General features: G+C 51.8%; 1 protein-coding gene across 7 annotated transcripts in view; it reads left to right on the top strand.

Moving 5' to 3' along the window:
* Window positions 1-11,523: 11,523 nt before the first annotated feature.
* LOC123345426 (zinc finger protein 271-like) overlaps window positions 11,524-27,110 on the top strand; it is a 34,830-nt gene continuing 19,243 nt past the window's right edge. Inside the window, exons 1-4 of one of the 7 annotated variants that reach the window (XM_044982295.1) lie at window positions 11,524-11,707; window positions 19,019-19,106; window positions 20,448-20,561; window positions 20,743-26,437. In XM_044982295.1, coding sequence (XP_044838230.1) covers window positions 20,483-20,561; window positions 20,743-21,977 — 1,314 coding nt within the window. In that variant the 5' untranslated portion in view covers window positions 11,524-11,707; window positions 19,019-19,106; window positions 20,448-20,482 and the 3' untranslated portion in view covers window positions 21,978-26,437. Of the gene's footprint in view, window positions 11,708-18,936; window positions 19,107-20,444; window positions 20,562-20,742; window positions 26,438-27,110 lie in introns of those variants that run through there. The other 6 variants (XM_044982297.1, XM_044982292.1, XM_044982294.1 and 3 more) reach the window with 6 other exon arrangements.

The following is a 27,110-nucleotide window of genomic DNA, read 5'->3' as shown; positions in this document are numbered from 1 at the left end:
GGGGGCCCCCAAATTGGCCAGGGCCCATATGCTGTAATTCACCATTGCAATCCTTCTCCCTCTCCCCCCCCCAGCCCTTCTTGGGTAGCCCCTGAGAGGGGAGCTCAGTCTTGGGGGTACATTCCCCCCTCTACTGGTGGACCCTGTTGGTAGCTCTCACTGTGCTGGCTTCTGGGGACACAAGTGCCTGTTCTGCAGGGTTCAGAGCAGTAGCCGTGTTAGTCTGTATCAGCAAAAACAACAAGGAGTCCTTGTGGCACCTTAGAGACTAACAAATTTATTTGGGCATAAGCTTTCGTGGGCTAGAACCCACTTCATCAGATATATGGAGTCAGTGATGAGCTGCCAAAATCTTAACAACCGGTTCCCTACTGGGTCTTCGGCAGCAGGTCCTCCACTCACTGCAGGTCTTCAGCGACACTTCAGCAGCGGGTCCTTCAGTGCTGCCAAAGACCTGAAGCAAGTGAAGGACCCATCGCCAAAAACTTGGAGCACCGTCCGGTGAGTACAAGCCCCATGTGGTTTTTTACATGTTTTTTTTAAGTCATCCCTGCCGGGGCCCTGTCAAAACCATTCAAATTGGGCCCCGCACTTCCTAAAGCCGGCCCTGCACATCAGGGTTGCAAAATTGTACCGGGGGCTGGGTAGGGAAAGCTGTGCCTCCCAAAACAGCCTGTCCCCCCCATCCAGGGGTGAAAGTAACTTAAAGGATTTACCGGTACTCCAGAGTCCTGCAGAGGGGGAGGGGCTCAACCGGAGGAGGCGTGGCCTCTATCGGAAGAGGTGGGGCCTTTAAATCCCAGGGCTTTTAAATCAGGATTTAAAGGGCTCGGGGATTGGGCTGAAGCTAGGAGCCGGGCCCTTTAAATCACCCCCGGAGCTACCAGCTGCAGAGGCGGCTGGGAGCCCTCGGGTTTGGGCAGGAGCAAAAGTAATTTACATTTCTTACCCATATGGTCCAATTGCAAGCAACCCACCTCTCCTAGGTACTTCATGGATTCCTCCCATTGCATGACATAGATAGAGAAAATAAAGCTACTATTACTACTACCAGTACTGTCTGTAATAAAACTTTACTATTGGAATAAGCCTGAAAAAGTGAAAACTCACTGTCACATTTTTCTCCGTGTCTTCCCTCCTCCTCCAGCCAGGCTGCCGACACTAGGCTCTGTGCTTTCTCCCCGGCACTCAGCAGCTGCAGGGGCTTCCCTCTAGCTGGCAGCAGGGCGACTGGCTAAGGGAGGGAGAAACCTGCCTGCCTCCTGTATAAGAACAGTTTAAACTCAGCTGTTCACTGTGCAGTTCAGTAACATTTCAAAGAGGCTCTGCAAGCAGTTTGGACATCACAACCATGATCCTCTGCTGGGGAGGGAATGGGATAGATTTGAACTTGGAAATGGTTCCTGATTTTGATTGTGTTTTTTGTATATAGGAGATCCCCCTCATCCTGGGGGCAGAAAAGAACTGCCCCTGCCATGGTCACACACACCGTCCCCCCCAACAACAACTGGGAATGAAATTAACAAGGATGCCTCCTAACCCTGGGGATTGAACTGCGCAGGGAACAGCTGAGTTTAAACTGTTCTTATGCAGGCAGCAGCAGGCGGCATTTCAGCCAGTCTCCCTACTGCAAGCTAGAGCCTAGAGGAGAACCCTGCTGGGGGGGAGTGGAGGAATGCAGAGCCTTTTCTGCAGCCTGGCTGGAGGAGGGGGAGGGAGGAGACGAGAAACCAACGTGACAGTGAGTTTTCCCCGTCCACCTGCTTTTATTAGCTCTGGATTTAAGCTGTGCAGCCAAATGCTTGTATTTGTTGTGTATTGGAGAGATCCCCTCATTCCGGGAGCAGAAAAGGACTGCCCTTGCCATGGTCAAACAAACCCTCCCCCCAGATACTGTGAGTGAAATTAACAAGGATGCCAGAAACCACTCCTAACCCCCGGGGGCTGAACCGCTCAGGGAACAGCTGAGTTTAAACTATTCTTATGCAGGGGGCAGGCTTCTCCCTCCCTCAGGCAGTCTCCTTTTCTTACCGGTCCTCCGTACGCGCCTGTATCAGCTTACTTTCACCTCTGCCCCCATCTGACCCCCCACCCACATCCTGCTCCCGACTGCCCCCCTCAGAACCTGCAACCCATCAATCCCCCCGCTACTTGTCCCCTGACCACCCCCTCCCAAGTCCCCTAACTGCCCCCTAGGACCTCTCCCCACCCCTTACCCAACTCACCCTGCTCCCTGTCCCCTGATGTGACTCCCCAGACCCCATCCACCACCACACCAACAGACCACCTGGAACTCATGCCTACCTGAACCCCCCCATTCCCCATCCCCTAACCACCACCCCTAGAACCTCCGCCCCCTCTAACTGCTCCCTGCCCGGCCCCTGCCTTATCCAACCCCTCCTCCCAGCCCCAGCCTGGCCTCCTTACCATTCTGCTCAGGGCAGCGTGTAAGGATGCCGCATGGCCCGCTGGAGCTCGCAGCCCTGCCCCCCCCCCTTACCTTGCCGCTCAAAGCAGCAGGAGCTGCAGAGCTGCCCAGAGTGCTGGCGCTGGCAGCAGGGCCGCCCAGAGGATTCCGGGGGCCCGGGGTCTTCGGCGGCGGGGGGCCCCTTCCGTTCCGGGACCCGCCGCCGAAGTGCCCCGAAGACCCGAGGCGGGAGCCCCCCGCCGCCGAATTACCGCCGAAGCGGGACCCGCCGCCCGGTCTTCGGCGGTAATTCGGTGGGGGGGGGGGTCCCCGCCGCGGGTCTTCGGGGCACTTCGGCGGCGGGTCCCGGAACAGAAGGGGCCCCCCGCCGCCGAAGACCGGGCTGCGCTTCGACGGCGGCGGCGAGTCCCGCTTCTCACCCCCCCCGCCCGGCCCCGGCCCCGGCCCCCGCTTCTCACCCCCCCCGGCCTCGGCCCCGGCTTCTCCCCGGCCCCGGCCCCTTACCGAGCGCGTCTCCGGCGGGGCCTGAGCTCCATCCCGCTCAGAGCCGCGTGGTGAGGGGGTGGGGCTGTGAGCTCCACGCCGAGCGGAGGCAGCTGCCCCGCCTCCTCCCCACGGCGCTCTGAGCGGGGCGGGGCTCAGGCCCCGTTGGAGCTCCCAGCCCCGCCCCCTCACCACGCGGATCGGGGAGGGGCTCAGGGGCTCGGCCGGAGTCTCGGCGCTTGATGCGCCGAGGCTCCAGGAGAGGGGTGGAGGCGGGAGCCTCCGCTCTTCTCTTGGGGGCCCCTGCGGAGCCCGGGGCCCGGGGCAAATTGCCCCCTTTGCCCCCCCCTCTGGGCGGCCCTGGCTGGCAGCTCGGCACGCTGCAGCTCAGGTGGGGGGGAAGAGCAGGGTAGGGGCTGGGGGAGCCTCCCCAGCTGGGAGCTCAGGCGGGCCGGAGACCGGCCCACGGACCGGAGTTGTTTGCCCGCGTGCCCACTTCTTTAACAGCCGGTTCTACACCAGCTTCTAAATTTAACAACTGGTTCTTGCAAATCGGTGGGAACCAGCTCCAACTCACCACTGCATGGAGTGGAAAATACAGGAGCAGATATAAATACATGAAAAGACGGGAGTTGCCTTACCAAGTGTGAGGTCAGTCTAACGAGGTAATTCAATTAACAGCAGGATACCAAGTGAGGAAAAATCATTTTTGTAGTGGTAATGAGAGTGGCCCATTTCAGACAATTGACAAGAAGGTGTGAGTAAGAGTAGGGGGAAATTAGGTTTAGGTTTTGTAATGACCCAACCACTCCCAGTCTTTATTCAGGCCTAATTTGATGGAGGACTCATCCCTCCCAACAGCTGATTTCACACAGAGCCCCTGACACCCCACAGGGCAAGCAGCCATTCAGAGCTCCCCCTCCCCACTCCTGGTCCAAACCCTGCCAGGGCTGAACCAGCAGAGTGGTTACCTCCAGGGGCAGCTCTCACCCCCATCCCCAGAGTGAAGTGCTGTGGGGTGGCCCATAGCACTGAATCACCCCCCACCCCAGTAAGGCAGGAGCCATAGCACATTCCAACCCTTTCAGCTCTCCTGGAAATCATACTTAGCTGCCTCTTTTGAGGCCTGGTTTGACCTTTGAGGTCATTGGGCCTGATGGTGGGGAACAGGGTCCTAGGGGCTAATACTGACATTTTAAGCATTCACTTCCTCATCCCCTACAGGATCTGGCCTAGCCCCACCATGCCTCAGTTTCCCCTACTCTGTTAAATGAGCACAGAGCAGGCAGAGGCCCACCTCTCCAGTCAATTAGAGAGCCAGCTGCTCTGCACAGGCCCTGGCACCAGTCACTGGTCTCTGCTCCCCCTACAGCACAAGCCTGAGGGAGGCACCCAAAGCCCTATAGGGGGCCCCACAAAATCACCTCCTTCCCCCAAAATCCTCTTGGCAGGGCAGGCAGGGGGTCTGTTGTGTTTGGGGCAGTGGAGTCCCAGGCTGTGTGCCTGCTCCGCTCAGAGGGGAAGGAGAAGAGCATGACAGGGACCAGCGGGCAGTGCAGCAAGGAGCCCGTTTACTGAAGTAACTGTGGTGCCTGTGATGCCCCCTTGGGGCCAGCATCCCAGACCAGGGGAGTCCAGGACACACCTGGCCCCACTCTACAGAGGAAGAGTAGATGACCTCCTGAGGTGTCTTCCAACCCTAATCTTCTATGATTCTATAATAGGCTGGGTGCAGCCGACTCCAACACCCGCTGGCTGGCTCCTGGTCCCAGCAGGATTCAGAAGCCATCACTGGAGGCCACAGAGCTTGGGCATCTCTCAAGACCAGGGCCATAAATGGGAGATGAACTTCAGTGTTAATAATGCAAAGTAATGCACATTGGAAAACATAATCCCAATTATACATATAAAACGATTGGCCTAATTAGCTGCTACCTCTCAAAGAGATCTTGGAGTCATTGTGGATAGTTCTCTGAAAACATCCACTCCATGTGCAGCGACAGTCAAAAAAGTGAACAGAATGTTGGGAATCACTAAAATAGATAAGACAGAAAATATCATATTGCCTCTATATAAATCCATGGTATATAAATCTGGAATATTGCGTGCAGATGTGGTCACCCCATCTCAAAAAAGACAGTAGTTGAATCTCTCCTTGGTGTTGTTGAGGTGCCCGGTGTACGGCTTCATGAGCCAGGGGAGCAAGGGATAGGCTGGGACCCAGGATCACTACTGGCATTTCAACACTACCAGTGATAATCTGCCAGTTGGGAAAGAAAGTCCCTGTTTGCCATAGGCGCCGACTCCATGCGTGCTCCATAGAAAAAACATAGTGAGTGCTCAGCACCCACTGGAATAATCAGCTGTGACAGCTGCAAATCAGTTCTTGCACATGTGGGGGCCCCCATTAACCTTTGGCAGGTGGCTGGATTAGCTGTAGCATGCTGAAAACAAAAATAGGCAGTGGGGTGAGGGGGGTGGTGTAAAGGGAAAGGATTTTTTTTTTAAAAAGATCAAAATCCCCCTTTTCTCTTTTGCTGCTCTGAAAGCGCCACAATCCTGCAATGATTCATTTGTCTTAACTTTGATTCACTGTAGTAAAGAATCAGAGGGGTAGCCATGTTAGTCTGGATCTGTAAAAAGCAACAAAGAGTCCTGTGGCACCTTAAAGACTAACAGATGTATTAGAGCATAAGCTTTCATGGGTGAATGCCCACTTCGTCAGACGCATGTAGTAAAGAAAAGCATGCAAGTGGTTGTGGAATCAGAGCCGAAGGGCTTGTCTACACTACTGACACTTCAGTGGCACAGCTACAGTGTTGAAACTGTGCTACTGTAACACCGTGCTGCAGCAACAGAAGGGTTTTTCTGTCACTGTAGTTAATCCACCCCCTTGAGTGACCATAGCTAGGTCGATGGATGAAATCTTCCATCAGACAAGCTGCCTCTACAGTTGGGGGTAGGTCATCCTAACTACATCACACAGGATGTGACATTTTTCAGGAGTCTGAGTGATGTAGCTAGGTTCACCTAAGTTTTAGGTGCAGGCCTAAGTGTGTTTGTATAGTCCAGGGGTCGGCAACCTATGGCACATGTGCCAAAGGTGGTACGTGAGCTGATTTTTAGTGGCACTCTGCTGCCAGCCAGGGTCCCAGCCGCCGGCCTGCTCAGTCCGCTGCCTGCCTGGATGAACGGAACCCCAGGTCGGCAGTGGGCTGAGTGAGGCCGGCAGCCGGGATCCCGGCTGGAAAGAGCGGCAGACGGAACCCCAGACCGGCAAGGGGCTGAGTGGCTTAGCTCGCTGCCAGTCTGGGGTTCCATCTGCCACCCGCGCTGCCGGTCTGGGGTTCCGTCTGCCGGCCCTTGTAAATGTAAAATGTATTACTGGCACATAAGACCTTTAATTGATGAAGACTTGGCGCATCACTTCTCAAAGGTTGCTGACCCGGGTATAGTCCATGGCACCATGAGGCCCTGGCTTCTAGGTACTGCAGCAATTAAGGCTGTCAAACACTTAAAGAATTGCATTTAATTGTGAGATTAAAAAAAATCATGATTAATCAGTTTTAACTGCACTGTTAAACAATAGAACATCATTTATTTAAATTTTTGGGGTGTTTTCTACATCTTCAAATACTGATTTCAGTTACAACACAATACGAAGTGTACAGTGCTCCTTTTATATTATTTATTACAAATATTTGCACTGTAAAAAGATAAAGAAATAGTATTTCATGAGAACATTTCCATGCTGATGATGGGTTCTGCTCTATAACTATCCAAAGCATTGCAGACTGACACATGTTCATTTTCATCATCTGAGTCAGATGCCACCAGCAGATGGTTGATTTTCTTTTTTGGTGGTTTGGATTCTGTAGTTGCTGCTCGGAGTGTTGCTCTTAGACTTCTGAAAGCGTGCTCCACACCTCATCCCTCTCAGATTTTGGAAGGCACTTCAGATTCTTAAACCTTGGGTTGAGCTATCATTGAAATCTCACATTGGTACCTTCTTTGCGTTTTGTCAAATCTGCTGTGAAAGTGTTCTGAAAATGAACAACATGTGCCGGGTCATCATCCGAGATTGCCATAACACTTTCTATATGGCAGAACACAGGTAAAACCACAGAGCAGATGTACAATTCTCCCCCAAGGAGTTCAGTCACAAATTTAATTAATGCATTATTTTTTTAACAAGTATCAGCATGGAAGCATCTCCTCTGATATGGTGGCTGAAGAATGAAGGGGCATACGAATGTTTTAGCATATCTGGCACGTTCTATTATTGTTTAATGGTGCAATTAAAACTGACTAATCATGATTCATTTTATTAATCGGGTTAATTTGTTTTGAGTTAATCTGCAATTAATCCGCTTGAGTTAACTGCAATTAATCGACAGCCCTACCAGCAATATAAATATATCATAGTCATCATTATATAAGGCTCTGGTCCAGCAAACACATCAGCATGTGCTGGACATGACTCCAGGAGCTGGGGCTGCAAGATAAACTCTACATATTGTGAGACACAATAAAATCACAACAGTTGATAACATGATGCAGAAAGATCATTCCCAGCTATCAGCTGGGGAAAGCTTCTGTTTTTAAACATGTAATCCAAGGTAAATTGGTTTGATATAATTACAGTGGTTATCATAGATTCCAAGGCCAGAAGGGACCACTGATCATCCAGGCTGACCTCCTGTATAACACAGGCCAGATCCCAACCCAGGGACCTCCATGACTTTAAGATTAAGCTGGATAAGTTTATGGAGGGGATGGTATGATAGGATAACGGGTTTAGTCAATAGGTCAATAACGTGCCACACTGGTAATTAGTACAAAGGGTCAATGTTGGGATATTGTTAGCCTTTTCCAGAGGGTCTGGCTGGAGAGTCTTGCCCGCATGCTCGGGGTTCAGCTGATCGCCATATTTGGGGTCGGGAAGGAATTTTCCTCCAGGGTAGATTGGCAGTGGCCCTGGAGGTTTTTCGCCTTCCTCCGAAGCATGGGGCAGGGGTCGCTTGCTGGTGGATTATCTGCTACTTGAAGTCTTTAAATCATGATTTGGAGCATTCAACAGCAGAGTCAAGGGAGAGAATTAGTTCAGGAGTGGGTGGATCAGCTTATGTGGCCTGCATCTTGCAGGAGGTCAGACTAGATGATCATAATGGTCCCTTCTGATCTTGAATTCTTTTATTCTATGATTCTATGATTCCTACATGCATGGTGAGCAGTCATGGTGCTTTCCATAGGCCACACTCAAGACATAAAAGCAAAGACTTAAGAAAATAAGAATGCCCATACTAGTGTGGTGGTGCATGAACACCCCATCCCTCTTTGGTGTGGATCGTGGGTGTGATAGCACCACGGTTACAGTCTACCAGAATGTCCTCGGACTCGAGATAGAGCTGCTTAGTGTCCAGAGTCAATATAGCAGCCCTCAAGTGCAAAGTGGTATGGCCTAGCAGCCAGAATATATATAGCGGCCCTTGAGTGCAGAGCAGCATGGTCTAGTGGCCAGAGTCAATACAGTGGTCCTGGAGTGCAGGGCTGTGTGGTCTAGTGACCAGGAACCACAACCCAGGGGCAGTTACAGTTGTGGGGAAGGACCTGAGCCCTCCCTGGTCCACCAGCTCCTGGCCCAGGGTCCTGCTAGTAGCAAATGTGTCAGCCACCCAGTCAGGGGGGATCATATTGCAACAGGCAGACGCTGCTTTGCAGGAGGTTACAACTGTCTCCCCTTCCCTGGACCACTTCCTACCCTGCTGTCATGGTCCATATGACATTGAGGTCTCCAGGCCCTCGGCAAAGATAACCCCCTGGGACTTTGATTCCAGATGGTCAGCCATTGACAACGGGTCTCTAGTCTAGTTCTTGGACTCTCCAGCTCCCACAGGCAAGGGCTGTACCAGCTCCTGGGCTGAAGCCTCCACTAAGCAGCCTTCCTCCTCAGCATTCAGCCTAGACTGAACTAGTCTGCTCCCTTTTATACTGAAACAGCAGTTGGAACCACAGTCTGAGGGGCAGAACTTCCTCCACCCACAGTGTGGGATTAACCCTTTCTCACCTAGTGCGGGTAGGGTGACCAGACAGCAAATGTGAAAAATCGGGACATGGGGTGGAGGGTAATAGGAGCCTATTCAAGAAACAGATCCAAAATCGGGACTGTCCCTATAATATCAGGACACCTGGTCACCCTAAGTGCAGGGTATGCACACTCCATCACACTGGGCAGACCAATGGTCCATCCTGCTCAGTATCCTGTCTTCTGACAGTGGCCAATGCCAGGTGCTTCAGAGGAAATGAACAGAACGGGTAATCATCAAGTGATCCATCCCCTTTCGCCCATTCCCAGCTTCTGGCAAACAGAGGCTAGGGACACCATCTCTGCCCATCCTAGCTACCAGCCATTGATGGGCCTATCCTCCATGAATTTATCTAGTCCTTTTTTTTAACCCTGTTAGTGTCTTGGCCTTCACAACATCCTCTGGCAAGGAGTTCCACAGGTTGACTCTGCGTTGTGTGAAGAAATACTTCCTTTTATTTGTTTTAAACCTGCTGCCTATTCATTTCATTTGTTGACCCCTAGTTCTTGTGCTATGAGAAGGAGTAAATAACACTTCCTTATTTACTTTCTCCACATCAGTCATGGTTTTATAGACCTCTGTCATATCCCCCATAATCATCTTTTTTCCAAGCTGAAAAGTCCCAGTCGTATTAATCTCTCCCTAATCACTTTTGTTGCCCTTTTCTGAACCTTTTCCAATTCCTAGATAGATAGATAGATAGATAGATAGATGGGGTGACCACATCTACACACACTATTCAAGATGTATACCATGATTTACACAGAGGCAATATGATATTTTCTGCCTTATTATCTATCCCTATCTTAATGATTCTCAACATTGTGTTCGCTTTTTTGCTGCCACTGCCAGGGCTGGCTCCAGGCACCAGCTGAGCAAGCTCGTGCTTGGGGCGGCAGATTCTAGGGGGCGGTTTCCGTCCAATCCTAGGGTGGCACGGACGCTTTTTTTTTTTTTTTTTTGCTGCTCTGGCCGCCCTGTAGGGGGTGGAGGAGGGGAACGGCCTGCAGCAAACTCGGCAGCGCAGCCAGCGTCCTTCCCTCCCTGCCGACCGGAGCAGTTCAGAGCCCTCCCGGCAGGCGGCGCGGCAGTCGGGGCTGCAGGGTGAGCGCTCCGCTGAAGCCCTGGCCGCCCCCCTTCTCTCTATCCCCCCCACTAGACTGGGCGCGCACTCTGCAGCACAGGGAGTTCCCCTGCACCCTGGCTCCAGCCGCCCTGTAGGGTCTTTTTGTTTTGTTTTTCCCCTGCTTTGCCAGCTATGCTGTTCCTGCCCCTTCCTCGCTTTGCTGCTCCATGTTTTTGTTTTGTTCCCCCCCCCCCCGCTTTGCCGCTCCAGCCACGCCATGTCCCTCACTCCCGCTTTGCCGCTCCAGCTGCGCCGCAGGTTTTTTTTTTTCCACCTGCTTTGCCACTCCAGCCGTGCCGTTTTTTTTGTTTCCCCCCCCCCTGCTTTACCGCTCCGGCTGTGCTGCAGGTTCCCCCCCCCCCCCGCTTTGCCGCTCTGGCTGCGCCGTGTTTTCTTTTTTTTTTTTTCACCTGATTTGCCGCTCCGGCCACGCCCTTTCCCTCCTCCTCCTGCTTTACTGCTCCGGCCGCACTGTGGGGTTTTTTTGTTGTTTTTTTCCCCACTTTGCTGCTCTGGCTGTGCTGCAGTTCCCCCCCCCCCCCCCGCTTTGCCGTTCCAGACGCGCCGTTTTTTGTTCCCCCCATCCCGCTTTGCCACTCTGGCCACGCTGTGGTTTTTTTTTTCCCCTGCTTTGCCGCTCCGGTGGCCCCCCTCTTTTTTTTTTTTTTTTTTTTGCTTGGGGTGGCAAAAAAGCCAGAGCCAGCCCTGGCCACTGCACATTGAGTGTATGTTTTCTGAGAACTATCCACAATGACTCTAACATCTCTTTCTTGAGTGGAAACAGCTAATTTAGACCCACCATTTTATATGTATAGTTGGGATTATGTTTTCCAATGTGCATTACTTTGCATTTATCAACATTGAATTTCATCTGCCATCTGCCCAGTCAACCAGGTTTGTGAGATCCATTCTCAACTCTCAGTCTGACTGGGATTTAACTATTTTGAGTAGTTTTGTATCATCTGCAAATCACATGCACTTACTTACTTTTTTTAGTAATGCAGTGTGGGAAGTCATGCCTAAAACTTGGTTGTCTTTGTCACATGGTGGAATTTTAAAATATAGGTACATATATATATGGTTGGTTACAGATATCCTTTTTAGAAAGCTCATATTTTGAACATGGTACACAACCATCTTCAGTCACACTATGGATGGAAAATTTCACAACCCAAAAAGAAAATTAAAAAATCCTTTTTTTTTTTGTTTCCATCCCAATTTCCAGAATTGGTTTGTAACTGCTCAGGCACAGGCAGGTCTCTGGCCGGATTCCTGCCATGCAGCCCGTCTGTGCCTAGGGCTCCTGAGCTGTGGCCACCAGAGGGCTCTGGCTATTGCAAAGAAGGGAAGATGCTGATTACTGCAACCTCTTTGCTGAGCAGATCCGGGGTTGAGCTTCCTGGGTCACAGCTGCTGCTTCATCTGTAGTGTTCAAAAGCCAGACTGAGCTGCTGCTCCCCAGCGGGTGTGTGCGGAGAGAGCCCTTCCCTAGCGCCCCTCTGTGCCCAGCCGGGGGGACTCTCTGCGGGGGCTGGAACAAGCCCTGGGCTCTGCCGACACCAGCTCCTGAGCCGCAGACTCCAGGTGAGGGGAGAGACCTGGGTGAAAGGGCTGGAGGTTGGCATAGGGTGACCAGACATCCTATTATCTGGCCTGTCCCCAGCTATACCCACTGTTGTCTCCCCCCCCCCCCCAAAGTCTCAATTTTTCACACTTGCTATCTAGTCACCCCAGATAGGCGTCCGCTCCTGTCTGCGAGTCCCAGAGCTGCTGCTCTCCTTGACACACACCCCCCGCTCTGCCCCCCTGAGCGCTTGCAGGAGCCGAGCCAGCTCCGGGGAGCGAACAGCCCGGGGCTGGGCCAGGGACCAAGTCTCCCAGCCCGAGAGGAGGGGGCGGGAGGGAGACAGGGGGAGAGACTGGCAGGGGCAGCAGGAGCGATCAGTGGGGAGGGAGGTCCCGGCTCCCAGCCCTGCCCAGCCCCATTCCCTGCAGCACCCCGGGGCACATTGACTTTCCTGGGACAAGGTGAGGGGCGGGGAGAGGAAAAGCCAGTTCCTGCCTCTGCCTGGTCCCCGCGCCGCTGGGGGAATGTGCTGCTGGGGGGACAGTGTCAGGGGGATCCCCCAAAGCGGTGCCTTGGATTCTGCTCTTTTCTAGCTCTTGGTTCAGAGACTGTTATTGGGGACGGGGGGTTAAAATGTCGGTGGGTGGGTTTAGGCCGGGTGGCAGGGGCTGGGTCGGTGCAGAACAAAGTGACCGCTCGGCAGTGAGCTCTGTGGGATATTGCACTTGGATCTCTGCACTGTGCCTGCACTGGGGATGAGAGCCTTTGTCTGAGAGGTGTTCTTTGTTGTTGGGCTTTAGTGAAAGAGGCCCTGAAAGAAGCAGATTGCAAATGGAGCAAGGTTTGACTTAGCCCCAGGGAGTAACATCATGGCATGGCATGGCATGGCATGGCATGGCATGACTGTTTGTTTGAAATGATTGTATTAGTCAGGAATGGCAAAGCTCCAAGCAATCGACTTTACCAGCTCAGCCTCTAGAAATATATTGGTAGGATGACTGGGTTTTGTATGTACTCCATACCTAGAATGTTAATGCTACAAAATATCATAAAAAATTGCTGACCCCAAATGCTAAAAAGTCATGTGCCACAGTCCAACAAGATGGATTTTAAAATCATGTTTAAAAAAAACTAACACAGATTGGATTCTTTTTATTTATCTTTTGCTTTTCAAGCCTTTAAAGAATTGTGTTTTCTCTCCAACCACAAGGGCTGGAAACTAACAAGAAAGCAAGCTAGCTAGCTACCTGATTCACAGGTGAGCACAAGACTCCAGGAACTGGGGCTGTATGAACTCTAAATAGTGTGAGACTCGCAGTAATACAGTATCACCAGAGTTGAAAACATGATACAGAAGGATAGATCCCAGCTCTCACTTGGAAGAACTTGTGTTTTCTAACCTGTGATCCAGTTTGTGGTGGTTCGATGTAGTTACAGTAAATATTTGTTATCACCAATTTTAAGGCCAGAAGGGACCATTGTGATCATCTGTCCTGTCCTCCTGCATCACACAGACCAGAGCTCCTCACCCAGTAATCCCTATATCCAGCCCAGCCAGCTGATATTCTGTTCTGATGCTTCACTGTGATCACACTCGTCTCATTTCTTGTTTGAACTTACTGACTCCCAACTCCAACCACTGGATCTTGTTTTGTCTTTATCTGCTCAATTGGAGAGCCTTGTAGTCTCAGAAAGCTTCTCCCTGCATAGATACTGTCTTTGATCCCCCTGTTTTAAGGAGCAGAGTTTTTAACTGTCAGTGTAATTATCTATGGGAACCAATTACCTAGGGAACAGATTCTCCATTGCTTGGAGTCTCCAAGGGCTAAAGCCCAAAGGGACTAGACTCCATGTTGGAACCAGTGCTTAAAGTGTGTGTGCCTGCCGGGGGAGTGAAGCATCTCCAGGGGTTGCAGACTTGGCAAAAGATTTTTTTTTTTTCATACATTTTCAGGTCAGAAGGGACCATTGTCTGACCTCCTGTACAGCACAGGCTAGAGAACTGCCCCCAACTAATTCCTAGAGCAGATATTTTAGAAAAATACCCAGTCTTGATTTAAAAATGGTCAGGGATGGAGAATCTACCACAATTCTTGGTAAGTTGTTCCAGTGATTAATTACACTCACTGTTAGAAATTTACACCTCATTTCCAGTTTGGGTCTCTAGCTTCAACTTTCAGCTGTTGGTTCATGTTAGACTTTTCTCTGCTAAATTTAAGAGCCCATTATTAAATATTTGTGATATACCTTGACTTTAGCAAAGCTTTTGATACGGTCTCTCACGGTATTCTTGCCAGCAAGTTAAAGAAGTATGAATTGGATGAATGGACTATAAGGTGGATAGAAAGCTGGCTAGATTGTCGGGCTCAACGGGTAATGATCAATGGCTCGGTGTCTAGTTGGCAGCCAGTATCAAGCGGAGTGCCCCAGGGGTCAGTACTGGGGCCAGTTTTGTTAACATCTTCATTAATGATCTGGATGATGGAATGGATTGCACCCTCAGCAAGTTCGTGGATGACACTAAGCTGGGGGGAGAGGTAGATATATTGGAGGGTAGAGATAGGGTCCAGACAAATTGGAGGATTGAGCCAAAAGAAATCTGACGAGGTTCAACAAGGACAAGTGCAGAGTCCTGCACTTAGGATGGAAGAATCAGTTGCACTTTTACAGGCTGGGGACTGACTGGCTAAGTGGCAGTTCTGCAGAAAGGACCTGGGGATTACAGTGGATGAGAAGCAGGATATGAGTCAACAGTGTGCCCTTGTTGCCAAGAAGGCTAACAGCATATTGGGCTATGTAGTGAGGCGGCCTGGCTCCCGGCCGCACCTGAGAGAGAGGAACCAGAACAGCCACCTCAGTGGGCAGAGCCACCACCACCTGTCCCCGCCCCCTGGAAGTCAAGGGGCGGGACAGGAAGTATAAAGGCCCGGCCCCAACGCTCAGTTGTAACCCGGCGGCCGGAGAGGACAGACGCTCCGGCCTGCGCTCCTGCTGGACCGAGCCTGCCCCGAGCCAGGTACCCCGAGGTGGACGTACCGAGCCTGCCCCAAGCCAGGTACCCCGAGGTGGACGTACCGAGCCTTCCCCGAGCCAGATATCCAGAGGAGGACTGGCCGAGCCTGCCCTGAGCCCGGTACCCGGAGGAGCCGTTCGAGCACTACCCCGACCCGAGTCCTGAGGAGCAGCCCGAGCTAGCCAGCCCTCCACCCGGCGAGGAGCCCATGGTGTGGGACCCAGCGCCCGACCCCAGGGATGAGCAGGTACCCATAGAGGGGGAAATGGAGTGTAGCCCGGGGGTAGCCGACCCCTGTCAGGCTGCAGGCACTGAAGTGCCGATGTCAGTGTGTTGCGGCCAGGATCCCCACTGACTGCAGCGGATCCACGCCGCTGCTAGGGCCCCGGGCTGGGACACAGTGGAGTGGGTGGGCCTGTGTCCCCCCTGCCACTCCACTCACGGGTGGTAGTCTCCCCCTCACACCAGCACGCAGGCACAGAGGCCTGCACTTGTCTGATTGTTGCCGCTCAGCTCCTGACGCAAGGACCTGAGCCCTGAACTCTCATTGTTGCTCAGCTCCTGACGCAAGGACCTGAGCCCTGAACTCTCATTGTTGCTCAGCTCCTGACGCAAGGACCTGAGCCCTGAACTCTTATTGTCGCTCAGCTCCTGACGCAAGGACCTGAGCCCTGAACTCTTATTGTTGCTCAGCTCCTGCTGCAAGGACCTGAGCCCCTTGAACTATTGTTTGCTGCCCCGCCCTGACTGAGGGCCTGGGTTTATCTCATTGACTCTGTGCCGCTCAGCCCCTGACTGAGGGTCTGAGCTTAGAACTGTTATTTGCTGCCCCGCCCTGACTGAGGGCGTGGGCTTTATTGACTGCGTGCCTTTTGTTCAGCCCCTGCCTGAGGGGCGGAACCCCTGGACCTTCGGAGACTGATCACGAACTTAGGCCGTGTAGTGAGGCGGCCTGGCTCCCGGCCGCACCTGAGAGGGCCGAGCCCCCGCACCGGACTGTTACAGGCTACATTAGTAAGAGCATTGCCATCAGATTGAGGGAAGTGATTATTCCCTTCTATGGCACTGGTGAGGCCACATCTGAAGTATTGTGTACAGTTTTGGGTCCCTCACTACAGAAAGGATGGAAACAAATTGGAGAGAGTCCAACAGAGGGCATAATTAGGAGGCTGGGGCACTTGACTCATGAGGAGAGGCTGAGGGAGCTGGGCTTATTTAGTCCGCAGAAGAAAAGAGTGAAGGGGGATTTGATAGCAGCCTTCAACTACCTGAAGGGGGTTTCCAAAGAGGATGCAGCTCGGCTGTTCTCAGTGGTGGCAGATGACAGAACAAGGAGCAGTGGGGGAGGTCTAGGTTGGATATTAGGAAACACTGTTTCACTAGGAGGGTGGTGAAGCACTGGAATGGGTTACCTAGGGAGGTGGTGGAATCTCCATCCTTAGAGGTTTTTAAGGCCTGGCTTGACAAAGCCCTGGCTAGGATGATTTAGTTGGTGTTGGTCCTGCTTTGAGCAGGGGTTTGGACTAGATGACCTCCTGAGGTCTCTTCCAATCCTAATCTTCTATGATTCTACATCAAGATGCAGCTCCAATGCCTATGATAACAGAGGAATTGGGACCAGGAAATTGCCAGGTGGTAGTTTGCCAGAACTATAAGGCAGGTTTTCTAATCCTTTAATCGTTGTCATGGCTCTGCTCTGAACCTCCTCTAATTTATCAACATCCTTATTGAATTATGTACCCCCAAACTGGACACAGGATTCCAGCAGCTTAATGAAGCCGGGTCTCTGAGGGACACACTTTGAGTGCTGTCTTACCAAAGCTCCTGTTCTCAGGTTACTTTTCTTAGACCACTTTCCACCTGGGTTGCAATGCCTGATGTACAGGTGGAAGGCACAGGCCTGCTGCCTAGTGGAAGGCACAGGCCTGAGTTAGGCACCATTGCACCATTCATTGTACAGTGAATGGGGAGAGTAAGGCAACTAGGAACAGGCTCCGCTAGCAGGGAAACCAGCCTGAGCTATCCAGTAGGAAATGCTGAGAAGAGGGGTAAGTCTTTAACCCTCTCTCTCTAGGGGACACATAGGTGCCTAAGTCCTCCCCACTCCCTCTGCTCAGGATTCACAGCTGTGAGCCCTCACCTGTTTTTCAAAATATTGAGGAATGGTGCCTCTAGCCAAGGGGTTGGAGCACTCAGGTGAGAGAACTGAGCCTGGGTCACCTGTCTCAGCCTGATGGGAAGCATAGACTTTAATTACGGTTTCCTGCCTCTCAGGGAAGTGCCCTGGCCATGGGGTATTCTGGCCAGTGGGCTCTCCGTCTCGCCTGTTGCAGCTGCTCCACCATGCATCACTATTTAAATATTCATTGGGCCAGTGAGAGGGTGAAACAGTCTCTGCTGCCCAGTGGTTAGTGTGGTCATGGGGGAAACCCAGGTTCCAGTCCCCCTGCTCAGGGTGCAAAGGATGCTGCGTTAATGGAGAGCCTGGTGGGGAGTTTGAGCTGTGTGTGGGACAGGCAAGGTACTGTCTTACAGCTGCTATGCAGAAAGAAGTGGCAAGAATTAGACAGAGCCTGGGTGCAAGAACCTAGGGAGACTGTTCAGCCCATGTCAGTCTCCCCCAACTCCTCCCAGCTCCTCTCCTGACCTCAATGTTTCTCAACAGCCAGCTGGCTCCCAGTCCCCACCATTTCCCTAATTGGCTCCCAGTCTCCTTGCCCAGCCAGTCCCAGCTTCCTTCCCTCCACATCCATTCCCAGTCCTTGTGCCAATCTGCTCCTTCCCCGCTCCTACCCTGACTGGTCTGCCTTTGCTCCAACTGCGTTCTAATCATACAACTTCCTCCATGGTGCTGCTTGGGTGCCGGAAGGGGGTCACTGAGAGTGTAGGGAAGACAGGCTCCCTGTTCTCGGTTCTGGTGCCCAGCCCCACCATGTCCTGGAGCAGCAGTTGCAGGGAGAGTCAGGTAGAGTGTCACAAACTGCTGCCTGTCCCAGTTTGCTACTGGTATTAATATCTGACACAACAGGTGTATCATTCTGTGCTACCCTGTTAGAATTTTCTACCTCCATCCCCTGGGGCCAGTGGTAGCAAATTCTGGTGTATGGAGGTCTCCCTGTCTCAATTTGTTACTCCTCACCTTTCCCTGGCCCTATGTGCTTGCAATGGCGTTTTTGGCTTACATTTGCCATAACTCTGGCCCCCAAAGCTGGCCCTACGCACTGGAGTGGGTTCAATAACAGTGCTGCCATACAAAGGAGATGTGAAGGGGACCGAGAGACATTGGGTTTTATTCCATAGATTTGTAGTTCAGCATGCACCCCACCTGAATTTGCTGCGTTAGGTGCAGCTGCACTGACTGGTGGAGGGGTTAACTGGAGCAGGCTGGCGGAGCTGTCACTGTGATAGGAGGAGGGGTGCATGACGTGTACTCAGAGGAATCAGTTATGCCTCATGTCAGCGCTGAGTGCTGTAGGTTGGGTTAGAGGCAGCGCACAAGGGTTTCTTTTTGCCATGGGGACAGTCAGCAGGCTGCTGGCATACACAGCAGTGGGCTCCAGGGATTAGTGAGGCATACAGGAGCTGGGAGGGAACGGGGCTTGTTCAGTTGCTCTCTGAGGATGGTGCATGCACAGTCTGGCCAGCATTAAGAGTGGGGAGAGGCTTGAACATGCTCAGTGAGGACGAAATCTTCAGCAATTTTAGCAGCTAAAACCGAAGAAGTCTCTGCTGAGCATGTGCAAACAGCATTTTTCAAAGGCATATACATTAGCCAATTGCGGGTGCATTTTCCCGAGCATGGCAAAAGGCACCCTCCCCACCCCTGCCCTGGACACACAAGCTGCATTACAACACCCTGCTCTGAAGCATGGGGGGCGCTCAAGCTTTTCAAAGAAAAGAGTGTCCAAATTTTTCAGCATGGGCAAAACCACCTATTTTTTTCCTAGTCTCAGTCTCAGAAATGGCTGGACTGTTTTGGCTCAAATTTTCCCAACTATTTCATCCTCGGGCAGAGATCTCGCATTGAAAACATCAGGCCAAACAGTTTATGTTTGGCAAAGTTATAAGCCACTGAAAACACTCTCTTAAAACATGGTGCACTGGGCAATCTTAATAATAGGTTGTGCTGTCAGCCCAGCTTATGATACAGGAGAGCCCAGCTGCTCTCCTGTATAGGTGTGTTCAGGTGGCTGGAGGCTGAACGCTCTGTGAACTTCATTCCTCTGTCCACAGAAAGACCCTGTGGGGAATTGGGGTGAGAAATGGATGAAAGCCACTTCTGAAACCTCCCCACTCGCCCTTCTCACCCTGACAGGCTGCAGGATAATGTCCAGGTTTCACTCCAGATCAAACCATCCTCCAGGAGTCAGGGACAGGAAATGGCTGCAGAGCAGCCAGCTCAGGTAGGGGATGGTCACGGGCTGTTGGTGGGAGGTGGGAACAATGAATCTGAAAGAACAGAAGGTGCTGAAAAGGGAATGAGTTGCTGAGATGTATTTAATAAGGGGCACTCAGGGTGCCAGTAACTGAGCGGGTGGGACTGTGGCTCACTGAGTGGGGGATTTTTGCTTTCCAGGAGCTGGTGACCTTCGAGGAGGTATGTGTGTATTTCAGTGAGCAGCAGTGTGCTCTGATGGACCCAGGTCAGAGAGCCCTCTACAGGGATGTCACGAGGAAGGGTTCCTGTCCCCTCAGGTGTTAGAATCTGTGGGGTCCCTGAAGCAGCTGGCTTGGGATCTACTCGAGGTCCTTTTCCACTCCCTTAGGTTTCATGGGGATCAGCCCCACAGTGTGGGTGCATGTGTTACAAAGAGTGATAGTCCCTTTCACTCCCCTTCCCCTGGGAGAGGAGATTCAAGGACACACCCGTGGTTAGGGCTGGTCAAAATATTTGCAACTGAACAGTTTTCCGTCAAAAATACCATTTAATCAAAATGTCTCACCAGAACGTGTCCATTTCAATTAATTTTTCAATGAGAGAAAGTCAAGCTATCTCACTTCAACTCATCTTGTTTGCACTTTTATAGGCATATGTACATTTTGATATTGTATTATATTAGAGAATATTATGTATGTATCCTGTTCTGGTGCCCACAATTCAAGAAGGATGTTGATAAATTGAAGAGGGTTCAGAGAAGAGCCACAAGAATGACTAAAGTATTAAAAAACCTGCCTTATTGTGATAGACTCAAGTAGCTCAGACAGAAGAGAAGGTGAAGGGGTGACTTGATCACAGTCTATAAGTACCTAGATGAGGAACAAATGTTTAATAATAAGCTCTTCATTCGCAGAGCAGAGTCTAACATAATCCATTGTCTGGAAGCTGAAGCTAGACAAATTCAGACTAGATATCAGGTGTACATTTTAACAGTGAGAGTAATTAAGCATTGGCACAATTTACCAAGGTTCATCATGCATTCTCTATCCCTGAGAATTTTAAAATCAGGATTGAGTGCTTTTCTATCAGATCTGCTATAGGAATTATTTGGGGACAGTTCTCTGGCCTGTGTTATACAGGAGGTCAGACTAGATGAACACAATGGTCTCTTCTGGCTTTGGAATCTCTGAATCTGCGATAGTGACACAACACATCCGCCAGCAGACATCTGACTCTCCCAGAGCATGTCCATGGACCTTTCCTCCCAACTTCCAGCACAGAGTTGGGGTTTAAATCACGTCTCTATAATAAATATTCTCTGGCTGTGTTGCAAGCCCTGATCTTGCCTGTTCTTTCCCCCAAGCAGGATTTCCCATCACCAAGCCCGATGTGATCTCCTGGATGGAGCAGAGGAAAGAGCTGTGGACCCCAGATCTGCAGGACTCTGAGGAACTGGAACTCCTGAGTGATGTCTGCACAGGTGAGGAATTGCTTACATCAGCCAGGAAACCATTGCAACAGGAAGGATGATTTGTGGCCAAGGAACTCTCTCCTGATTTTTCTCTCTCCAGTAGTTATTTGGGGTTCTTCCTCCCTCTCTGAGGTTCCCTTTCCCCCGGGCACAGGGAGTGACTCCTGTCTGCATTCTCTCTCTGTCCCAGCAGGTGATGGTACGGGGAGTGAGAGCGAGGAGGAGACCCCTCAGCAGGAAGATCCCGAGCCAGGGAAACCACATGGCGTGGTATCAGGAAGAGCCGAAAGGGACGTTTCCCAGAGTCCTGAGCAGGGAAACCCTCGAGGGACAGGAAAGAGCAAATCATCCCACCCGGGCAGAGGTGTCAATCAACTCAAAGATGTCGGGGAGCGGCCCTACCGGTGTGAGGACTGCGGGAAAAGCTTCAGCAGCAGCTCAGCCCTCATCATCCACCGACGGATTCACACTGGGGAGAGACCCTACAAGTGCCCCGAGTGTGGGAACAGCTTCAACCAGAACTCGGCGCTGATCGCACACCAGCGCATCCACACTGGCGAGAAGCCATACGAGTGCCCCGACTGCGGGAAGCGCTTCAGCCACGGCTCCACCCTCATCAAGCACCAGCGCACCCACACAGGCGAGAAGCCCTACCAGTGCGAGGAGTGTGGGAAGTGCTTCAGCATCCGCTCGACCCACGTGCGGCACCAGAAGACCCACACAGGCGAGCGGCCCTATGTCTGTGGAGAGTGCGGCAAGAGCTTCAGCGACAGCTCCTACTTTGTGCAGCACCAGCGGGTCCACATGGGCGACATGCCCTACGCCTGCCGGGACTGCGGGAAGAACTTCATCTGGAGCTCAGCCCTGCTGCGGCACCGACGCATCCACACTGGCGAGAAGCCCTACATCTGTGGTGACTGTGGGAAGAGCTTCAGCGAGAACTCCACCCTGCTGCGGCACCGACGCATTCACACTGGTGAGAAGCACTACAAGTGCACCCAGTGCGGGAAGAGCTTCAACGACAGCTCCTCCCTCATGCGGCACCAGCGTGTCCACACTGGGGAGCGCCCCTACCAGTGCCCCCAGTGTAGCAAGAGCTTCGTGGACAGCTCCACCCTCATCTGCCACCAGCGCACCCACACCGGCGAGCGCCCCTACACCTGCCCCGACTGTGGCAAGAGCTTCACCGAGAGCTCCACCCTCATCACCCACCACCGCGTGCACACGGGAGAGCGGCCCTACACCTGTCCTGACTGCGGCAAGAGCTTCAGCCAGAGCTCCAACCTCGTCACCCACCAGCGCATCCACACTGGCGAGCGCCCCTACGCCTGTGCCCAGTGTGGGAAGAGCTTCTACCGTAGCTCGGACCTCATCCGACACCACAGGACCCATACGGGGGAGAAGCGCTATAAGTGCACTACTTAGATCCAGCTGAGCAGCTCTGGGTATCTGAGGGGACGTGGCTCCCTGCAAGGAGAGCTCATCTTGTGGCCAGCATACACGGCTGCCTGCATGAGCACTCCAGATGGAGGGCACATAGTGGGTGAGACATCTGCATGTGCCAGGGCTCTATTTTCACAGCCGTATGTGTGAGCCCTTTTGGACAGAGGGCGTATGGTGCATGAGTCGTCTGCCGAGGCACTGTTCTCTCCCTCACCACCTTCTGAGAGTTCACCCTCAAGAGTTTGTGCAAGTGAATTTGCCTTTGATGCCTCCTTATTGACTTCTTTGTTGTTGTTGGTAATGGAGTCAACTCAGGAATCACTTTGGTAAATGTTTTTCCATCCCGGCCTTTTGCATAAGCTAGTTTTCTGAAGCAACAATCCTTCAATAATAAGTTAGTGGGGTTTTGTTGTTGTTTTTCGAAAAGTAACAAAGAGCCTTTGTCACTGTGACCTGTGAGGAGAGAGAGACTGTGCTGAACAGTGGCAGTTTTGCTGTCAATGCTGACATACTGTTTTGTGTGTGAGTCCTTGGACAAGGGACACATGAGGCCTGAACCCTTTTGATATGTAGAATTTGAGGCCCTTTTCCTTCACACGTCTCTGCATGCCAGAGGATTTGAGCAGTGGAAGCTTTCATGGTCAGTAAGCTCCTGTGGGTGTTGGATTTCAGCTCTAAGAAAGGGGTTCCCCTTGGCCCTATCACTCCACCCCGTCCCCCAAGACAAAAACAACATACAGCCCTGGGCCACACACCCAACCAGCTGACACAGTCCCTGAGACACTTCTCAGATCCTCATGGGTGTCAGCAGCTCAATCCGTATGTTGCCTCTGAGACCTGTGTTGGTCTGTGCTGAGCTCTCAATCATTGCTCGGACTGTGGCGTCTAGGAGAAGGCATTGCATTGCTCTCGCGTCCAGATGGCGGGGGCTAGGCGTTAGCTGTTCTGTGCTGGAGGCTTCTCACCGCCTACAGCATCGTGCAGATATGCCCTTATGGGCTGAGCATTATTTAGCAGGGCTGGGCTGGTGCATGTAACCCTTGGACTGAAGAGAAAACTTCAGCGCATAGGGCCAGATTTTTTTAAGGTATTTAGGCACCTAATGGGATTTTCAAAAGCTTCTAGGTACCCAGCACCCATTGACATCAATGAATTTCAGGTGCCTAGGCTTGCATGTTCATGGCCTGCAGGGTCAAGTCAATGCATACGAGTGCCTAACTCCTTTAAGCTCCTTTGGAGGACGCAGCTATAATTCCTCTCTGCACAGAGGGCCAGCACAAAGTCTATGCACTAATCTAAGCACTGATGTCTGCAGCTGAAATCAAACATGGGATGCTGATTCTCCAATGTCTAGCAAGAACTGGTCTCCGAGGACCTAATCCTATCTCTGTGTGACTTAGAGCCACTATCTGCTGTAATGGGGATCCAGAGAGGAGACCCCAAAGTTACTTCTGATGGGGACAGAGGAGTGCGAGCTTAGAAAGGAGCAGATTTAGGCGACTTCATCCCATGAAGTTTTATGGGCCAAAGCACCCACAAGCGAGGCCAGATTTTCTGACTAGCTCAGTGTGCAGGATGGTCTACGTACAAGCTGAACGCTGTTGGAGAGCTGGCCACTTGTTATGTAAGTAGCAAATGTTAGCAAAAAATAATTCCCAGGGTTATTAGGAGTTTTTTTAAATAAAAAAGCTACCCAATAAAAAGTGTGGAAACAATGAAACACTCAGGTCATGTGCATCAATGTAGGAATACACCTGCAGTTCATACACTCTGTAACAAACACCTGTGCGGGGGTGCTGGCGGTAGGGACACTACTGGGACCCAGGATTATCAATGGGGGTCCCCGACATATAAGTGGTCTGGGGCTGATGGGAACCTGGCCACAGGGAGGCTGCCTGGAGCCTGGAATGGCAGCAGGAAGCACATTGCTCTGGGACTTTGTAATTACATTATATACATCAGTCCTGGAGTAGAGGTGGTCACAAACAGCATGCAGGCAACCCCCTCTTCCCTTTCCCCACCCCCTTCAGGAATCTCAGTGCAAATTCCAGAGTCTGTTTCCTCAGGAGCAAGCCTTCCCCCAGAAGTTACTAGTTAGAGAGATGAAAGCAGATTGCAAGCTTCACCTAACTGCTTGCCCCTCCCTGCACAAAAGAAACCACATCACAGACTTAACAACAGAAGAACATTTCTTCTAAAATGCATGCCCCAGGAGGGCCCAGGAAAGGAATTAGTAAGCCCATCTGTAACTGGGCCAGAGTGACGGTTATGGGTTCAGTCATTTCTGACCCATTCCCCTTCTAAGCAATTTTGCTGGGGAGTCACAGACCTAGTCTGTAGCAAGAAGGCTGGTTGTGGCATTGGGCTGGGACCGCTCTCTCAGCCTCCCTGTATCACCTCAGGCCAGTCACATAATCTGTATGTGCCTCAGTTTCCCTGCATGGGGGTAATGGGGGGTAATAATCCTGCCTGCTCTGTTTAGACTGTGAGCTATCTGGGGCAGGGACCCTCTCGGGGTCTGCGCATCCCGACAATAGGGGCCGGTTCTCAACACTTTGAGGTGCTCCCGTAGTACAATTCATAACAATCACCCCACCCCAGGCACCCCCGTCAGGGCTGTGCACAAAGTCCCACAAAAGCTGTTTTTTCAGATCATTGATTGGTCCCTGTCCCAAGCATGCATTCCACCCTGTAACTGATTGTCAGACATCCCAGAGTTATCCCAGCAAATTCCCTGGCTGTATTCAGTCCGTTCCAGCAACGTCTCAACCTCCTCCCCAGGCTGCCCAAGCTCAGACAGGTGCTCTTCAGTGCCTGGGGGGCTCAGCTCCCACAAAGCTGGGAAGCTCGCCACTCCCATGAACCAGGCCCCAGGGGATACTTACAGGTGAGTTTAGATATTGTGGCCGCATCAGCACTGGCCTCCCCTCTCCGTGGATCCAGCCAATGGAAATAAGGAGACACTGGGAGTCTGGGGTGTTTCTGTGGGGACACAGGATTGCCCCAGAGGATCCCTCACAGCAGAAGAGTCCCAATGGCCCAGCGGGCTGCCTGGAGCCCTAGATAGCAGCAGGCTTGGGTGTATTTGTTCTGCAGGATCCTCTCTGTTCAGGAAGAAGACAGAATCTGGAAAATCCAGGGAGGAGCATGGGGTGGTTGATTTGCTGTAAACTTAAGCTCCAATGGCTCAGTAAGCCCCATTTGTAAAGAAGCAAGAAGGGCCATGATGTTTGATGGAGGACTGGTTGGCACCGCTGGAGTTGGGAGAGGGTAGGTTCCCATTTGTCCCCTGTGTTATTTGTGGTCCCACTTCCGGCTGTTCTGGGGCACCTGGGCATCAGGCGAGATTGTGTCACAGCAGCTGAAGAGTTTCAGGGACCTGTCTTCTGCCTGTGAGTGAGTTGCGGGGCAGGGCAGGGAGTTGCAATCCGATACTTCTGCAGGGAAGAGCTTTGTTGAGGAAAAGGGAAGCAACGGTACTTAGGGAGAGATCTGCATTAACGCCCCTCTGTGCTCAGCCGGGGCTGGACTTTCTCCGGGGGCTGGAAGCAGCCCCTGGGGCAGCCCCGGGCTCTGCCAATACCAGCCCCTGAGCCGCAGGTTAGGGGGAGAGACCTGGGGAAAAGGGCTGGGGCCGGTGTGGTTTGTGTCGTTACACCAGACAGGAAAGCGACTCTGCACCAACAGCCCCTCTTTGCCCCAGCTCTGCTCCCGGGCAGGGGTCTGTGAGTCCCAGAGCTGCTGCCCTTCCTGACCCTCCAGGCTTTGCTCCCTGAGCACTTGCAGGAGCCGAGCCAACTCCAGGAGAGCGAACGCCCCGGGATCAGACCAGAGAACGAGTCTCCCAGCCCAAGGAGAGGGGGCAGGAGGGAGATGGGAGGAGAGACTGGCAGGGGCAGCAGGAGCAATCAGTGTGGAGGGAGGTTCCTGGCTCCCAGCCCTGCCCAGCTGCATTCCCTGAAGCACCCTGGGGCAGATTGACTTTCTTGGGACAAGGTGAGGAGCAGGAAGAGGAAAAGCCAGTTCCTGCCTCTGCCCAGTTCCCGCGCTGCTGGGGGAATGTGCTGCCCTGGGGACAGTATTGGGGGATTCCCCAAACAGCTCCTTAAATTCTGTCCCCTGCTAAAAACATAAATGTGCTCCAGAATCTTAACTTCACTTTAAAATAAACAGTATGCCCACCAGCTCTCATGTATGCAAAGAAACCCTTGAAAATGTGAAGGGAATGGGACTGATGCAGATTTGTCTGCCTGAGTTTGCAGCCAGCCTAAAACAATAGAACCAAGTGGTGGGAACTGTCCCCATTCAGGCAATAATCCTGTCATAAACATACAGCTAAGGGTAGCATAAAATCCCTTCTTTACCTGTAAGGGGTTAAGGATATCAAATAACCTGGTTGGCACCTGACCAAAAGGACCAGTAAGGAAAGAAGATACTTTCAAATCAGGGGAGGAGGAGGGGTTGTTTGTGCTCTCTTCTTTGTTCCCTCTCTGGACAGAGAGAGAGACCAAGCAGGTAAAACATCTCCTGTAAACATACCTGAAATGATACATCTAAAATTACAGAAATTGTAAGTAATGGCAAGGAAATGTGTTAGATTGTCTTTTGTTTTAGCTTGTGAATTTTCCCTATGCTAAGAGGTAATTTCATTCCTGTTTTGTAACTGGAAAGCAGAGTCAGAGGGGAATTCTCTGTGTTTTAAATCTTTTTATTTACCCTGTAAAGTTACCTTCCATCCTGATTTTGCAGGTGTGATTTTTTTACTTTTTTTAAAAAATAAGTCTTTTAAGAACCTGATTGATTTTCAGTGTTCTAAAAATGCAGGGGTTTGGTCTGTGCTCACTTTGTAATCAATTGGTTAGTATATTATTCTCAATCCTCCCAGTGAAGGGGATTGGGGGAATATTTTGGGGAAACAGGGACTCCAAGTGGCCCTTTTCCCTGGAGTTTTGTCTAAATTACTTGGTGGTGGCAGCAATACCATCCAAGGACAAGGAAAGGATTTGTGCCTTTGGGAAGTTTTAATCTAAGCTGGTAGAAATAAACGTAGGAGGTCTTTCATGCGGGTCCCCCACATCTGTACCCCAGAGTTCAGAGTGGGGAGGGAACCCTGAC

Source organism: Mauremys mutica, chromosome 12 (genome assembly GCF_020497125.1).
Source record: "Mauremys mutica isolate MM-2020 ecotype Southern chromosome 12, ASM2049712v1, whole genome shotgun sequence".
NCBI lineage: Eukaryota > Metazoa > Chordata > Testudines > Geoemydidae > Mauremys > Mauremys mutica.
Note: the sequence above shows the minus strand (reverse complement) of the source record. Positions and strands in the feature narration are given on the sequence as shown.